General features: G+C 42.9%; 1 protein-coding gene across 2 annotated transcripts in view; it reads right to left on the bottom strand.

The window, feature by feature from the left end:
• Window positions 1-17776, bottom strand: part of CDH12 (cadherin 12) — a 242827-nt gene that overhangs the window by 106067 nt on the left and 118984 nt on the right. For both annotated transcript variants that reach the window (XM_006037154.2, XM_025193592.1), the window contains one exon: window positions 2725-2844. In XM_006037154.2, coding sequence (XP_006037216.1) covers window positions 2725-2844 — 120 coding nt within the window. The remainder of the gene's footprint in view (window positions 1-2724; window positions 2845-17776) is intronic.

Here is a 17776-nt window from a genome sequence, read left to right on the forward strand (position 1 = left end):
GTGGGAGGTGATAGTGCCTCTCTTCTCAGTACTGGTTAGGTCTCATCTATAGTATTCAGTTTTGGCCTCTACATTTTAAAAGAGACGTGGAGAAGTTAGAGAGGATTCAGAGGAGTGCGACAAAAATGATAAAGGGCTTGGAAAGGAAGTCATATGAGGAGAAGCTGAAGGAGCTAGGGATAGATTAGGCTGTGGAAAAGCAGCTTAAGAAGGGACATGATACCAAACTTCAAAAGAAGAGGTGAAAACACCTTTTCTCTCTTACTGTGAGGATTAGGGTGTGGTCCAATAGCCATGTACATTTAGGATGGATATCAGGAAAAACTTCTTCACTGTTAGCCTAGGGAAGTTGTAGACTCTTCACCATACCCATCATCTGCATGTAGTAGGGTGTGTGTGTGTGTGTGGGGGGGGGGAGGTTGTGTGTGGGGTGTGAGGGAAGGTGTGGGTATATGTGTGTGTGTGGGAGGGTGAGGTATGTATGTGGGTACAGTAGGGGTTGGGGTGTTGGGGGGATGTGGGTGTATGGAAAGGTATGGGTGTGTGGGGGAGCTTGTGGGGGGTGTGGGCATGTGTATGGGGTGTGTGTCCCCAGAGCCACATGGGACAGCAGCGTGCAGGGCCAGCCTGGCCCAGCCCCACAGCATACAGCTCCCACATTCCCACCCCAGGCCCTGGTCCCACATGGTGGCAGCATGCAGGGCCAGTCCCATTTGGCCCCATAACATGTGGCTCCTGCCCAAGTTCCTGGCCCCACGTGGTGGCAGCATGTGGGGCCAGCCAGCCCCAAACCCATAGTGCACTGCTTCCCACTCTCACAGTCCCCCTTTCCCCCAACAGGAGTTCTTGGCCTCTGCCCTGGTGAGTCCCTTACCTGAATTTCAACTCTCACAGGGAAGGCAGGCTGGGAAACAACCACAGGGTCACCAGGCAAAAACAGCTGCCAGGCAGAAGCTTCTTGTCTCTAGCACCCCTTACCTTGGGGCTAGGGCTGGGGCAGGCCAGGTCAGGCCAGGTTGGGCTGGGGTGGGGATTGGCTGCTTAGCAAGCAGAGCCAGAGCTGCTGCCCAAGCTTTCAGAGGGGCAGCTGAGGGCTAGGGCCAGTGATAATTGTCTTTTGGATTTTGGAGGGGACCTGCAGGCTGAATGGAATTGCCTGGCAGGCTGAATCCATATTTTGCTTGTCCCTGGGTTGTGTTGTGTCTTGTGTTGTGTCAGGGTTGACTGTGTAGTTTTGCTAAGTGGTTAGACAATGGATTTGTATAGGATGTTTTGGATAGGGATGTTCCTCAGATAGGGGGTTGAACTAGATGAGCTATGGAGGTCCCCTCTAGCCCTACTTTGCTATGTTTTTATGTGTACAATGTAATATAATGCTGCTCAGAGTAGCTTGAATCTATATATAATTTTATATGAGTGCATCAGTATTTCAAGTGAACATACAATCATGCTGTTTGCTTTATAATTTCTTTCTTAGGGCCTGTGACTTCTCCTTTCAAAACCAAGTTCCACCTGAGTATCTTAGTCAATTGGGCTCATGGTTTATAAATTTTCCCCTCTGTATGATCTTCCAGGACTATTTAGAGGTAATTTATTCTCATATGTTCTGATCAGAACTAAATAAACTGGTAAGACCACATGAAACATTTCAGGATAACTTGTTCTAATTTGTAGGTATTTGGTAACATCATTGACTATTGTTGAGATATCATCTTATAGCAAGACAAAGATTTCTGGTTCACCATGACATCACTTTCCATTCCCCATAAGACTGTGTCAAACAGCTAGCATTAAGGTTAAGTCTCCCCCTTCCTCCCCCAGGTACCTACAAATGTCACATTTTGATTCTGAAAGTAAAGATGCTGGTCATATCCTGAAATATGATGTCCTGCTAAATGGAGCATATGAGAAAGGAACTTGCCCTTTCGAGATCATATAGTAATAGTGTTGTGCAGCTCCCACCTCCAATTATTGATTAATCAGGTAGAAAGGCTCCTTAACACTCAATCTGACATTCAAGAACAGCTTCGCTGCTAAGAGAAATTCCATGTGTTCAAAGGGACTTGTGGGCAACTATTCTTCTACATATTCAAGACACACCCTTTGTAGCACTATGTAAGTTCTTAGTTTCTTCTCTGAATTATTCAATATAGAAATAGGAATGACATTTAGAAATATAGGACAAGACACCCAATTAACAAGTCTTACAGTCCTTGAGTATTACAGTCTCTTTGCATATACCTATGCTACCACGGTTAATAACCTCTTTCTTCCAGCAAAGAAGAGGGCAGATACTGATCCCTTGTCCTACCATTTCAAATTAACAATATGAAACTAAAGAATCATTGCTTGAGTATACTAGAATCTAAGCAAGTGAGTAAATAAAATGAAAAACTGAGATAGGGAATTAAAATGTGAAAAAAGGGAAGGAAATGCACAGCACTTAATGCCAGGTACATCCTTAAAAGCATGGACGATATACTATAGCAGGAAAGACCTCTCTAATTCATACATATTTTAGACCTTCTAAATTATATGTCTGGCGGCAATTTATTCCAAACCTGACTGCACTATGTGCAAAGTGAATGTATTGGCTTTTGGATGTATCATCACATTAGGCATTTATTTTTATGCAACCCAAAAACACTGACCACATGGATGTTTAATCAAAGTTTAAACATTTGAAAGGGTAATGGATAATGTTATTGCTGATGAAATATTTACCTGTCTTAGGATCAATGGAGAAATATGGTTGCCCCTGAAGTATGCTGTAAACCACTCTGGCACTGTTTCCATACGTGGGATCATCAGCATCTGTAGCTTTGACTTGAAGCACATAAGCACCTACAAAAAATACAGGCATTTTAAGTTCCAATAGAAAACGTAGATTAAGGATTTTTTCTAGTTTTTTGGTGGACTCTGCTATAATCCACTTTTCTTTGGAAACAGGGACAAGAACAATGTGTGTCTTGGGCTCTTAATAGTAAAAATGTAAGTAGCACCAGGGAGAAAACATGGTGGATATTCTGTATTCAGAAGAACTTAAATGCCATTCGGTATCTGCAAACTGGATGGGAAAACAGTTACTTTCTTCTACAGAAGGAGACCAGATGCAACAGGGAATGCAGGTCAGGGTAGGAGGGAGGAAGCTAAAGAAAATTGGGTTTCCTGGGAATTTTACCAGTTTAAAATAAAACTTCACTGGAAATCATATATTTGAGCAATGTGGCCCTGAGGATCTAAATGGGCATTTATACACATACCTTTTCACACTGTGACATGCTGGTGATCTGACATGTTGAAGCAGACTCAATTAATCGAGTCTGCTCCATGTGTGAGCAGATGCACACTCTGCTGCATCACATACAGTTGTATAAGTGGTGAAATGCACATCAGCATGCAGAAAATGATGACAGTGTGCTTTTGTACTAAAACACCTTCAATGTGTTTTCATTCAAAAGCACACCACCACCATTTTCTCAGTGCTGACTTACATTTAGGCATTTATACAAATGCATGCACCGCAGTGTCGTGCAAGTGCAAGCATGTGTACAAATGCCCAGTAAGGCAAGGGCAACTTTGGAGACCCTGACACTCTGAAACCTAACATCTTTACCAAAGTCTGCTGAAATCCATGCTAATGTTCATCATATAAGAGAAAAAAGGCAGTATCAAGTGTTTACATCTGCCTAGAGTGCTTAGCTTGAGGCAAAATTACAGAGCCATAGAATCGTAGGGACCTCAAGGTACCTTGTTCAACCCCCAGCATGACTGTAGGAATTATCCCCACCCAATGCTTATCCAACCTCTTCAGAAAAACCTCCAACGAAGAAAGTTTTGCAACTTCCTTGAACTGTTCATTCCACTGTTTCACTCAGTATGTTGGTTTCTTTGCTATTAGTTAAACAAAGGCAATTAATAATACTGCTTACATTGTTGTATCTGCTCACTATGGAAATTCATTTCATTTAATTATCAACTCAGGGGTCCCTCCAAATGTTAGTATCAACAGTCATTGTCTTTTCTGATAATAGAGATTTTACAACTGCATGCAGAAAGAGACACCTGTGTGACACCAGCTCTAGAGATTTCAGTTACGGGAAAACAATTTTACTAAGCCTGAAGAAAAACCAGGCAACATATTTGGAGGCTGATGTTCCCAGCAGCAGGGGAGGTTTGACATTAATAAAAGAATAAGACCTATGAAGAGGTTCAGTTATTTTTTTAAAACCAAAAAAATATTTCCCTTACATGAATAATAGGTGTGCTGAAAATATAATGACAGATTTTGATATGAATAGTTAGGAATACCACCATGACACATACAGAACAGGTATTTGTGCACACAAACAAACAATCACGAGAATAAAATCTGTCAGTTGGCATTGAAGCAAGTATTTAAGGAAGCAATGACTTGTTCTGCCTGCAAATAGAACAATAAATACTGTACTACAAGCGCTACACTGTAGCCTCTTAGAAACAAACACTCTCTAGTCTAGAATACAGGCCAACAAGCAGTCTATATATTTTCAATGAAATAGATATTTTATTTAGGGAATTGGCTAAGAAATCCAGGCTTCAGTCTTGTTCATCACAGGCCAGCAAGAGACAGCAGCACTGCTGAAACAGAGCATTCAGTTTCATATAGTACTTACATATACTAGATATTCATAATCAGCCATGTCTGTAGGAAACATAAAATGAAGTTACTTTTGTTCCCATACAGGGTACTCATGCAATGATGTACATAGGATGGCAGACAACCTAGACAGAAATGTGTATTTGAGTTAATAGTGAATTCTTAATATAACATGGCTGTCTTGGGAACTCCTTTATTGATGCTAATCACCCTAAACACACCAAAAAAGCTGTGATATACAGCCAAGCCCTCAGATACCACCGCATTTGTACCGAAGAGAACACCTGGGATTGCCACCTCACCAATCTTAAAAAGGCTTTCACCCAGTAAGGACATTCCTCCAGAGATGTAGATCGCACGTTTGAAAGAGCCACCTGGATACCACGTGATGAACTGCTGCAGTACAGAAGAAAACCACCCACAAATCGCACGCCGCTGGTTATAACGTATCATCCCTCCCTTGAACCTGTACGGAAAATCCTCAAAAAATTGCAACCCATACTAGACAGAGACCCTATTCTTAAAAAGATCTTCCCAGAGCCACCCATCCTAGCCTTCAAACAAGCACCGAACCTCACCAACCTCATCACCAGAAGCAAACTTCCTCAAGCCCAGAACACACCAAAAGGATCCAGACCGTGCCAGGACAAGAAATGCAAAACCTGCCAACACATCTCCACCACCCCCACTATTACTACACCCCACAACAGAGCCATCAGCATCCCAGGATCTTACAGCTGCACCTCCAGAAATGTTATATACCTCATCCAACGCACCAAATGCCCTGATGGAAGATATGTAGGAGAAACCAAACAACAAGTGTGCACCAGAATGAATGCACACCGGAAATCCATCAAAGACAGAAACACTCAATTACCGGTGGGGGCACATTTCTCACAGGAGGGCCACTCTCTCTCCAATCTCTCAGTCCTGATCCTCAAGGGAAACTTACACAACACTTCCCAGAGATGAGCCTATGAGCTCCATTTCATCAACCTCCTGGATACTAGAGATCATGGACTAAACATAGACATTAGATTTTTGATACATTATAATCTGCTTGGCAACTGACTCCCCAGGCCCCTGGCTTGTTTACTTTTCATTCCATCCAGGAAGAGCACACACCAACTGCTGAAACTTCCTTAGCCTGACGAAGGGTTTTTGAACCCATAAGCTTGCTTCATAACTATTCTCCAACTATTTGGGTTGGTCTAATAAAAGATATCGAATTCACCCAAGGAACCTTGTCTGCCAATATTAACTACATAAATTTACTATGTTTCCCTTGTACTTCATATGAAGCAGCAGTTCTAAACATCTGGGCTGCAGACAGTGAACTCATCACATGAAGTTGGTTCTTCCTCAATGTTTATAAAAATATTACTTTCCTAATATTACACTTCTATGTGCAGTATTTGTCGTTGCCACCTTCATTTAAGCAATCACAAATAGGAAAGGAAATGGAATATGCAAAAGTGAATGTGAGAGGAGATGGTATCACAGAAAATCTTCCTATTATGATGTGGTTTGCAGAGCAAAAGACATTTGAAAACATCTGGCGTTCCCCCAAGAGTACCCAGGGAACACTGCAAATGCTGCAGAATTGTTATACAGGCATGTGTGTACATGTGTAGATATATATAAAGGGAGGTGCGTCTTGCTCTCTCACTCTCTCTCTCTCTAGTTATATGTAATGTGTGTGTGTGGGGGGGGGAGGGAGTTCTCTCTTGCTCTCTCTCTCTCTCTCTATAGCTCTATGTAGATATAGATATGTATTTCAGGTCCCCTAGCACTAACTTTGATGTACTTGTCAAAGTTTGTTTTAATAACACCCCCCACAGCTAATCTGATAGAGAATGAATCTGATCACAGAAGGGTTTGACATTTTTGGAGGCTTCCCCCTTCCCCGCGACATGTATCTACTTATCAGGATTGTCAGCAGTGCTGGTGGCGTTGGAACTAATAGTGTAAAAGAACTGGACATTTGTTGGTTAATTCTGTGCATGGTTGCTTCAGTTACAGTGAAGGTTAAGGTGTCACAGGAGATTTCCTGTTACATACAGAGGAGAATACAGAAGCATGAGAGTTTATGAAAAGCTGACCAGTTAAACAATGTATTTATTTTTTTAAATGTTGGTCATGTTTACTGGCTCCTTAGCAAGTTACATTTGAGTCAACTTCTAAATAGAAGAGAAGATTGAGAGAATATTTCAGAGAATAATTGGATTCAATTAATAAGAAGCCAGAAGTTAATCTCCTTTGATTTGCTTGAAGTAAGGGATGAGGAACACATGCTTCTGAAGCCATAAGGTGCCAGAGATCCAAATCAGTGCTGCTACCATGCTACCACATTCCTAGGAATTCTAAAAATCCTGAGCTCTTCAGTATTGATAGTGAAAGAGTGGATGCTTTATGGTAAATCTTATGTGGTGCCTCCTGCCCTGGGCTTCCGCTTGAAGAGTGAAATGACTTTTATGATGACTCATGAAATTGGGTCATGAAACTAGTGTCTGGGTCTGTAGAAATCAGAATAAATATGCTGCATTTACCCAAATGTTAGACAACCCCCCACACCTAGATTCTACACATGAAAAATTTATAAATTTGTTATAATTTCCCATGTATGGAATCTAATTATTGGAGGATCATCTTAAATTTAGCCCTGCCCACTACTGCACATGGTGAGAGGAAAGGATATGAGGGGTGCAGTAAGGCATGCAGGCAGTGGGGGACAGATAGTGGAGGAGAAAGTAGGGGGGCACATGGTAGGACAGGTGATGGGGGCAGTAATGGGGCAGGCAGGGGAGATGATGGAAGACAGGCAGTAGAGGGGAAGGTAGTAGGGGGCAGGCATTGTGGAGGCAGTGGGCCGGGCAGTGAAAGGTAGGCAGCTTGCCCATTGCCCCACCTCCCACTTACCTCCCATTATGCAGACCCCTCACCCCAAGGCCAAGGCGGTGACTGAAGTTAGATTAGGAACGGGAATCAAGGACAACAATAAGTCCTTGTTTAGGTATGTATGGAACAGGAGGAAAACAAATGGGAGTGTGGAGCCGCTGCTCCCATGAACGATGCATGCCCCCGGCAGCTGGGGGGCGTGGCAGTTGTGGGAGGTGGCAGCAGAAGTGCAGTGGTGGTTAGCAGCAGCCAGCAGCAAACGCAGACCACTTGCAGATGCCACCAGCAGTGTTGGCAGCAGTGTTGCGAGTGGCAACTGCACACTGCTGCCACCGACAGTGTTGGCAGCGCCTTTTTGTAGGGGATGCACTGCCACATTCAGGGGGTGCACATGTACCCATGTGCATCCCCTATGCATCACCCCTGATTACTCCACAATTCAGGACAGCTGGTTACTGACACTCAAGAGAAAAATGAACTCCTGAATGACTACTTTGCCTCAGTATTTCACTGGACCAAGGGGAAAATCATGCCAGATAGGGTGCAGAATGAGCAGGGCAGGAATGACTGCCTTCTTACTGTTGCTGTAGAACTGGTGTATGAAAAAAATTAGACATATATAAATAAGCAGGCCCAGACAAACTCCATCCAAGAACACTACAGGAGCTGGCTGAAGTCATTGCAGAGCCCCTGTGTTCCAAAACTCATTCCAAAACTCATGGTGCTCCAGAAAGTTCCCTGAGGGCTGGAAGAAGGCTAATGTTGTGCCCCTTTTCAAGAAGGGGAAGAAGGAGGACTCAGGTAACTCTAGGCCAATTAACCTAAGTTCTATCCCAGGGAATATCCTGGAAAAATTCATTAAAAGTCTATGTGCAATAGGCTTGCAGAAGGTAGAATTCTGAATGACAGCCAGCATGGCTTCATCATGGGCAGGTCTTGTCTTAACAACTTCATCTCCTTTTATGATCAGGTAACTCACTATCTGCATCAGAGAGAGGAGGTTGACATTGTATACCTTGACTTCCAAAAAGCCTTTGATCTGGTATCCCACAATATTCTTGTGATAAAATTGGAGGACTGTGGGCTTAACTGCAAGACAGTTAGGTGGGTACAAAGCTGGTTGTGAGGCAGGACCCAGAGAGTCCTAATGAACGGATCTGTGTCGCTCTGTTGAGAAGTGGCCAGTGGTGTCCCACATGGGTCAGTGCTTGGTCCAGTACTTTTCAACATCTTTAACAATCATTTGGATGTGGAGGTGAAGAGATCACTTGCCAAGTTCACAGATGCCACCAAGTTATGGGAAGCATAGTCACGCTTGAAGATAGGCTACAGATACAGGCAGATCTAGACAGGATAGCAAGTTGGGCGAGTCAGAACCAGATGAGGTTCAACATTGAGACATGTAAAGTGCTCCATCTGGGCACAAACACCCCACTACACACCTACAGGCTTGGTGGTGCCAAACTGACCAACACCATGAACGAAAGGGAACTGGGAGTAATAATAGACCACAGTATGAATATGAGCTGGCAGTGCAACGCTATTGCCAGAAGGGAAAATAATACTCTGGCATGCATCAATCGATGCATCTCCAGCAAAACCAAGGAAGTGATTCTTCTACTCTGCTTGGCATTGGTGAGACCCCAAATGGAGTACTGCATACAGTTCTGGGTGCTGCAATTTAACAAGCATGTGGTAAAACTTGAGAGAGTCCAGAGAAGGGCCACCAGTATGATTAAAGACTTGCACAGCAAGCCATATGAAGAAAGGCTGAGGGACCTGGGACTCTCCAGGCTGAAAAAGAAGGCTGAGAGGGGACATCGTAGTAGCTTACCACTACATCAGGGGAGTACATCAACGGCTCAGTGAACAACTGTTCGTGGTGCTGGTCAGCAGACATCATAGCACAACCACTGCGAGGATATTCAAAAACAAGTAGTGCTCAGGCAAAGATTGGAAGAGGGCCAATGTGGTGCCCATCTTCAAGAAAGGGAGGAAAGAAGACATGGGAAAGTACAGGCCCATCTGTTTGACCTCAGTCCCTTGGAAGATTTTGGAAAAAAATTATCAAACAAACCATTCTTGACAGGCTAACAGAAGGCAACATTCTGAGGGATAACCAGTATGGGTTTGTTGTGAGTAGGTCTTGTTTGACTAATCTCATCTACATCTATGACCAGGTGATGTATCACCTGGACTAAAGGGAACAGGTTGATGTCATATATTTGGACTTCAAAAAAGACTTTGACCTGGTGTCCCATGGTGTCCTCTTGGAAAAATTGGGCACCTGCAGCCTCGACTACTCCACAGTCTGATGCTTGGGGAACTAGCTCTGATGTTAGACCCAGAGAGTGGTAGTTGATGGAACCAAATCAACATGGCACTTGGTGACTAGCGGCATCCCCGAAGGCTCCATTCTCGGACCTGTACTACTTTTTAATGTCTTCATAAATGATCTGGACACTGGTATCAAAAGTGGACTGGCCAAGTTCACTGACGACACCAAACTTTGGGGAGGAGTCTCTACACTTGAGGACAGGCTGGTGATCCAGTCTGACCTCAACAGGCTTGCAAGGTGGGCAGATGAAAATCTGATGGCATTCAATATGGAGAAATGCAAGGTGCTCCTCCTTCGAAATAAAAACCCGCATCACACTTATAGGCTTGGCAATGCTACACTCACTAGCACAATGACCAAAAGAGACTTAGGGGTCATGATTGACCACAAAATGAATATGACCCACCAATGAGATACTGCAGCTGGCAAAATAAAACAAAAGTCTGGCTTGCATCTACCGATATATCTCAAACAAGACCCAGGATGTTATCCTCCCATTGTACTCAGCCTTGGTGAGGCCACAGCTGTAGTACTGCATCCAATTCTGGGCTCCACAATTAAGGAAGGACCAGGAGAAGCTTGAAAGAGTCCAGAGGAGAGCCATGCACATGATCAGAGGGCAAGAGAACAGGTCTTATGAAGAGAGGATGCGAGCTATGGGACCCTTCAGCCTGGAGAAGCGCTGGCTATGGGGTGACATGGTAGCAACCTGTAAGTACATAAGGGATGTGCATCAGGATCTGGGGGAACACCTATTCACCAGAGCACCCAAGGGGATGACAAGGTCCAATGGTCACAAACTCTTGGAAGACCATTTTAGGCTGGACATAAGGAAAAACTATTTACTGTCTGAGCTCCCAAGGCCTGGAACAGACTCCCCCCAGAGGTGGTGCAAGCACCTACTCAGGAAACTTTCAAGAAACATTTGGATGCTTATCTTGCTGGGATCCTTTGACCCTAGCTGACTTCCCTTCCCTTGGGCAGAGGGCTGGACCTGATGATCTTACGAGGAAAATTCCAGCCCTAATGTCTATCAAATCTATGAAACCCTTGAGGAAACCCAGTAGTAATGACCACAAACTCCTGGAAGACTTTTGCAGGCTCAACATTAGAAAAACTTCTTCACAGTTAGAGTGTCTAGACTGTGGAACAAGCTCCCTCCAGAGGTGGTACAATCGCCTACTCTGGAAATCTTCAAGAGGAGACTGGACAGTCACCTTGCTGGGGTAACCTGACTCCAACTGTCTTTCCTGCTTGGTGCAAGGAGATCGATCCAATGGTCTTCCAAGGTCCCTTCCAGCCTTACAATCTATAAATCTAGGAATTCCCATTCCTCCGTAACCCCTCCATGGTGCACCTACACCCCCAGGTCCCCAGGCCTCAGGTCCCTGCCTCCTGTTCCTCCCATCTCCCCCACCCCCAAACCCAAAATCTTGCTTCCCCACTTGCTCCTCTGCCTCTTGCCTTACCTTTGCTTTGCACTAGAAGGTTCCAACCTGGCGCTGTAGCAGTAGCATGGAGCCAGCACTGATGCTATGGGCCTGGGCTGGAGCAGCAGTGCCAGCTCTGTGACACTGCTACAGGGCCAGGCTGGAGCCATGCTCTATGCCTCAGGCTGCAGCAGGGATGGAGCCTGCCACCAAAGCAAAGGTAAGCAAGAGTATGGCAAAGGGGAGAGAGAAGAAGTGGTGTGGGTGGGGAGACTGGGGACTGTGGAGGAGGATTGGTGAGGTGTGAAGAGGCAGCCAGGGGCAGGTAGCAACTTCAGCCACTGCTCCAGCTCCAATTCCATCCCTGGGTTGGGGTCACATCCATAGCAACTGCCTACCCCTCTGCTGCCTCATGCTTGATTGTGAGATGAGGGGCTTTTTTTCCCCCATATTAAATGGGGAAAATTACTTCATCTTCTAATCAAGCAAATATGGTAAATGTTTTGGTATCTAAATTAACTTGTGACTATGAGAATATACACTTGTGCTTATGGTTTACCTGGACTTTTTATTATTATTATTATTTTTCCTGCTCTGGAAGACATTACAGGGCTACACAAAATGTGATCCATACTAAGCTAATGATTGCCAGTATTAAGGATATGGTAATATATTAAAAAAAAACAAATAAGAAAAATATACACAAATATAGTAAAATACAAGTAACTAGAAATTACAAACAGTCTTAAATGTTTAATTATTGATGAATGCTTTTACTTTGAAATGTGTTTTTCTGTCTTCATCAATCCAAAAATACTTCCTCCGTCACTAAAGTATCTTAATGTCTTTCCACTATAAAATGTCCAATGTCTCCCTTCCATTACAGAGATTTATTTTTCTTTTAGCAACTTCTCCCTTTGCTTCCCCCTGCTAGTCTTTCATTCTTCTGTTGCTCTTTCCCCATACGTTGGGTTCTTTATGATAAAAAGCTAACTCTTCTGGACTCCTTTTCCCTATAAGACTTGACTCCCATGGGATCCTGTTCACATTTCCCTGAGTTGCATAAAGTTTGCTTTTCTGAAGTCCAGTGTTTTTATTCTGCTGGTTACCTTCCTCCGTTTCCTTAAGACTGCACACCTTATCATTCCATTGTCATAGTCACACAACTTGCTTTCCACCTTCAGATTTTCAACCAATGTCTTCCTAGTTGTTAGCAACAAATTGAGAAGAGCCTCCCCCAAGTTGGCTTCTCCAGCCCCTTACACAAATGTTATCCCCCACCACATCCAAACCTAGACCCTCTCTCACATAAGTAAAAGAGAATGCTATGAATATGTTGCCATTGTGTTACCAATGCAACATTTTTAAATTGCTTCAGAGTCTTACCAGTAGATGCTGGGGTACAAAATATCAATTAATCTTCTGGGTTTGGCCTGAAGCTTCATTTATAGGTTAATATTTACAAATGTTGCTTCTGTACAGTTTAAATTCAAGTTGAAAATAACATATAATATTGATCTATAGTCCAGGCTTTTTTTAAAAACAGCATTATTGCACCTAATACTGTATTGATCTTGAAATTTGAAGTCAATACTTGCTTATAAACTCTTGCTGCAAAAAAGGAAAATAAATCATAAATGTGATTTTACTGTGAAAAGTTTCTTTTAAAATGCAGCAGCTGATTTAGTTAAGTACTAACACTTCAGCTCTAGTCATTACAACTATTGCACAGGATATATAATTATCCACATCACTGGGATTAATTTTAATCATTAGGTGCTCAGTTCCTTTAAAAAAAAAAGATTTAATTACAGTGTACTTTGTAGTGCACCTTCAGATATGTTAGTTTTTGACAGCTGATATTAAGAAAAAGCAAGATGAAGTGTGATCAGGTAAATTATGTGGTCAAATCCTGCAGTTTTTCCTCTAATTTAGGCAGTGTACACATGTTCAAGCGATCTGGGAATATTCTCCCATATTTATTTTCCTTGGAGAAGAACTTACCCAGAGATGCCAGAACAGCTGTGCTGATGCTGCACAGCCAGGGAGCCCCTGTGCCCACAACTCGGTGTACTCTGCAGGCTTCTCCAGTTCACTCAGAGACAGATATAGACATGGTAGACATGGTAGCTTTGTTTGGCTGACCCAAACCGCTCAGAGTCAGCCTGCGTCTCCCTGCAACCCAATGTGAGGATTGTGAAGGAGGCATGTTCTGTGCCTTGCTCAGCTGGAGCAGGAGAATCCAGCAAGTGAGATACTGTACACTGTGGTAAAGCAGTAGAAGCACCAAAGCAAAGTGTCCTGGAATCCTGGAGGACTGTGTTATGTCCTCTCTCAGAAGAGAATGTGTATAAACATTCACTCTCCCAGGAGAAACTCCCCAGAGTGATTTAACTGGTTATTTCAGGGTTATTTTTCCTTTGGAGTAGCTATTTTTGCTGTGAGAGAAAAATTCTGAACATCCATATGCTCGTGATTTTGCCTGGAAGAGCAGCAACTCTCCCAGGAGAAAATGAATGTCTGTATGTGGCCTTAGATAAACCTTGTACAGACTTCATAAGCCTTTTGGCCTGAGCAAGGGGCTATAGGATTTTATCATGTGTGTAGAATTATATACAAAATGTATTTGTCCAAATTCATTGCTTATATATCTTTCTGGAGAAAATAGGGTGCAATACATTATGTTAGCTCTAGATAGTAAATAACTTTAGCTGTTTTGGTGGTGAAACCAACAAGAAAATGAAAGAGAGAGAGGAAAGGGAAAGGGAAAAGGAAAGTGAAAGAGGAAGGAAAAGGTAGCTTATACCAAAAGTGTCTTGGTAAGGCCCAATATGAGAATTATATTATGACCGCTGTGTAAGGACCAAATCCACCACCAAAGAAATGATCAGGAGACAATCAAACACACAAAACATTACCTGCTATAGTTTGTCTAATGTGAATGTATCCATATCACAAAGATTTAAAATAAATAAACTGTAACAAGTGGGCATCTTGGGGCTGGTGTAATCACTGGCCCACCTACTTATCTCTGGGCAAACCGCCCTCCTACTTTACCTGCCACACCTTAGTTGGTATCAATTAGAAGATGTCAATAAGACAGGAGGCTACCCATTTACTTGCCCTGATGCCAAGGGCTTATATAAACAATTGTGTCCCATGCCTCACAGATGGCATCCATGGCCTAATGCCAGGCCTGTTTGTCTGGCCTAACACCCGTCCACTCAATCACTTGGGGCTCCGTTTTCTGCTTTTTCTTTTCTGGAGGAGCCTGCCCACAGTCGGGGGGCAGGGAGTTTGCTACTGATGAGCTGCCACTGTTCCGTAACAGTAATGAAAGTCCCTAAATTGAAATGGTGGGTTTTTAATCTACATAATTAAAAACCCAGTAATTGAAAACCCACCGTTTGAATTTAGGGAGAACTAAACCCCTAACATGTGTACAAGCAGCCAAAAATTGTAGTTCTGAGTGAATTGATTTTTATACATACAATTATTTTCTTTTCTTGTAGAATCACTACACATTAAAGCAGGGGTGAGCAAGATGGTGGATTCAGCTGGCAGCCAGACTCTATTGCTCAGCAGCCCCTGCCCACATGGCTGGGGCCGGTGGAGACCCCATGGTACCTCATGGTGTCTTGCCATAGAGACCAGCCTCAGCTGCACTAGCAGCATGTGCAGAAGTGTAAGGCAGGGGGCTGCTCCAGAGCCACTGGGATCTTGCAGCAGAGGTTGCTTCATCTGGGGACAGGGGAGAGCCACGATCCGCTGCCTGCGTGTCCCTGCCCAGAGTGTGTAGGTTATGGATTGCCACTCTGCCCTGGCCCCGGACTAAGATGCCCTTACTGCAAGATCCCACAGACTCCAGAGTAGCCCCCTTCCCTGCCTTGCTGTGCATCTTGCCAGCGGGGCTGAGGCCAGTCTCCATGGCAACCCCAGCCTTGTGCTATCAGTGCAGCTGCGGCTGGGGTATCCATGGAGACCGGCCGCAGCCATGCTGGTAGGGGTTGCTGGGAAATGGAGTCCACTTCCAGTTAGATCTGGCCTGCAGACTGGACTTTGCCTGCCTCTATTAAAAGATGCACTTCATGGCATCATTTTAAGGGTGCCATGAAATGCTATGCAATATTAGCACTGGCAGGTGTGCAAACACCTACACATGATAAACAACATAAACTCAGAGATTTCAAATAGGAATCCACAGTGGCAAAAATATTCTGATCTATTGTGGTTTCTACCTCTGGTGGCTATTACCTCTGAAACCATGTAATTAATTTAGGTACCTAAATATTAGTGCAATTACCAAAATTTTACCTGCATAAAAATAGCTTAGCTTTAATTGTTTCATAAAGAAAGTAGCTTAATTTGCTTACCACTCCCCCACAACACCCAAAGGATATAAACTATGTATGTTTTTATTAGATGGACATCATTTTTTTAATGTCATCTTAGGAGGCTCCGGTAGTTCTCTTAACAACCTATATGCATTTTTAGCATTCTCAATGTTTTATTTAACTGGTTTCTCAACTCTGAGCATTGCACATGCAATGTAATAAATGTAGTATTTTATTGAAAAGTATAAAGCTACTATAGATAAGGCTAGATAAGGCTACATTTAAAAGCATCTTGCAGGACTGAACTATGAGACAATTGAGAACACTACATTTTATGCCATAATGAGGTCCAAACCAAATTCTGCAACAGGAAAACTTCCTTAGGTTGCAAACATATGAACATTTGAAGCCCCTTCAAAAGGGGCAGTAGCTGATAGATTCTAATTGTTATGTGTGAATGAGCTGAGAATGATTCAAATACAGCAAATCCACTCCAATGTTAACACTCCTTCATCAAGGGTTAAGTTTTTATGGATAATAATTATAAGTATTATTAATAGTCTTTATAGACTACTTACTCCATATAGGTCCCTTGCCCCGATGGATCACAACTTTAACATGGTAGAGAGGTTTACATACTGCCAAAGACCCCAATAGCAATGCTGTCTTCAGTTTTGTACTCTTGGAATGGTCACTCATGGCAGCAAGGCCGAGAGTGAGGTTTCTAGACCAATAGCAATTCAAAAATAAAAGTCCTCAGTGGTGCAGCAGGAAGATGAAGAAAGAGAATGTCATAATTGCTACAAAGGTAGATGAAAACTGAAGAGGAATAGAAACCTCAAGTCATCTAGATTTTTCTTGCAATTAGATTAAGGTTTTCTTCCCACAGAGTATCATGGTTGCTCATGCACAGCAGCACACCCACATTAAACAAAGATACCCCTGGAACATGGGCAACTTTGAGATCATTATATGGTTTTCATTGACCTGATTAAGGCCTTTGATTCAATCAGCAGAGAAGCCTTATAAAAGATCCTGAAGAGATTTGGATGCCTGCTGAAATGTGTTACTTCATGTCAGACTTCATGATAACATGATAGCAACTATCCTAAAAAATGGCTTGGAAATGGACCTCTTCACTTTTAGAACTGGAGCCACGCAAAGATGTGTGGTTTTTACTAACACTCTTTTCTATGCATATCACAGATATTCTGTATCCCATTGCTGATAGGCTTTCATTCAGTCAGCATCCTGTATCACGTATCTTTAGCAATTATGTTCCAAATCAAGACGAACAACACTTTCAATACTCATCTGCTATGTGCTGATGGTTATGTCATGTGCTCCCATTCAGTTAAAGAGTTCCAGATTACTTTCAATTGCTTCCGTGAAGTGTATAAAATGCTTGGACTTATTAATTTCACAAAAACCAAGATACTTACCAACCCATCCCAAACTAACTATATGCTTCTCTACTTAGTACAGTTAGAGGGCAATCTTTGGAAAAATGTTGAGCATTTCCCCTACCTCTGTAGCCACCATTCCCAAAAAATAAACATGGATGACAATATTCAACATTGGATAAAATCTGCTACCTTTAGACATCTCTGAAATTGTATCTTCAGTGGTCATGATATCAGGACACATACCAAATTTCCTGTCTAACGGGCTGTCATCATTCCTATCCTGCTGTATGGATGTGAAACTTGGATTAGAAATCAAAAACATCTGAAAGCTTCAGAATATTACTGCCTGCAATGTCTTCAGAAAATCCTCCAAATCAACTGAAAGAATAGAAGAATGAACTCCAGCATTCTGATTCAGGCAAACTCTAACAGCATTGAAGCCATGTTTATATGGCACCGGCTCTGTTGGACAGGATGTCATAAGGATGCCTGACAAATGGTTCCTGAAACAGGTTCTATACTCTCAATTTACTAATGATAACCACTCCAGACATGGGCAAAAGAAGAGCTTTAAAGACACCTTGAAGATTAGTCTGAAGAAATGTGATATTAACATTAACACCTGGGAGACTCAAGCACTGAATCACGCCCAATGGCACCATGCAGTGTGAGAAGATATTGATCATTTTGAGGAAACTTCCCTCACTATGGAGGTGGATCAATGAGAGAGG

The sequence above is a fragment of the Alligator sinensis genome, unplaced genomic scaffold (genome assembly GCF_000455745.1).
Source record: "Alligator sinensis unplaced genomic scaffold, ASM45574v1 scaffold947_1, whole genome shotgun sequence".
NCBI classification, from domain to species: Eukaryota; Metazoa; Chordata; order Crocodylia; family Alligatoridae; genus Alligator; species Alligator sinensis.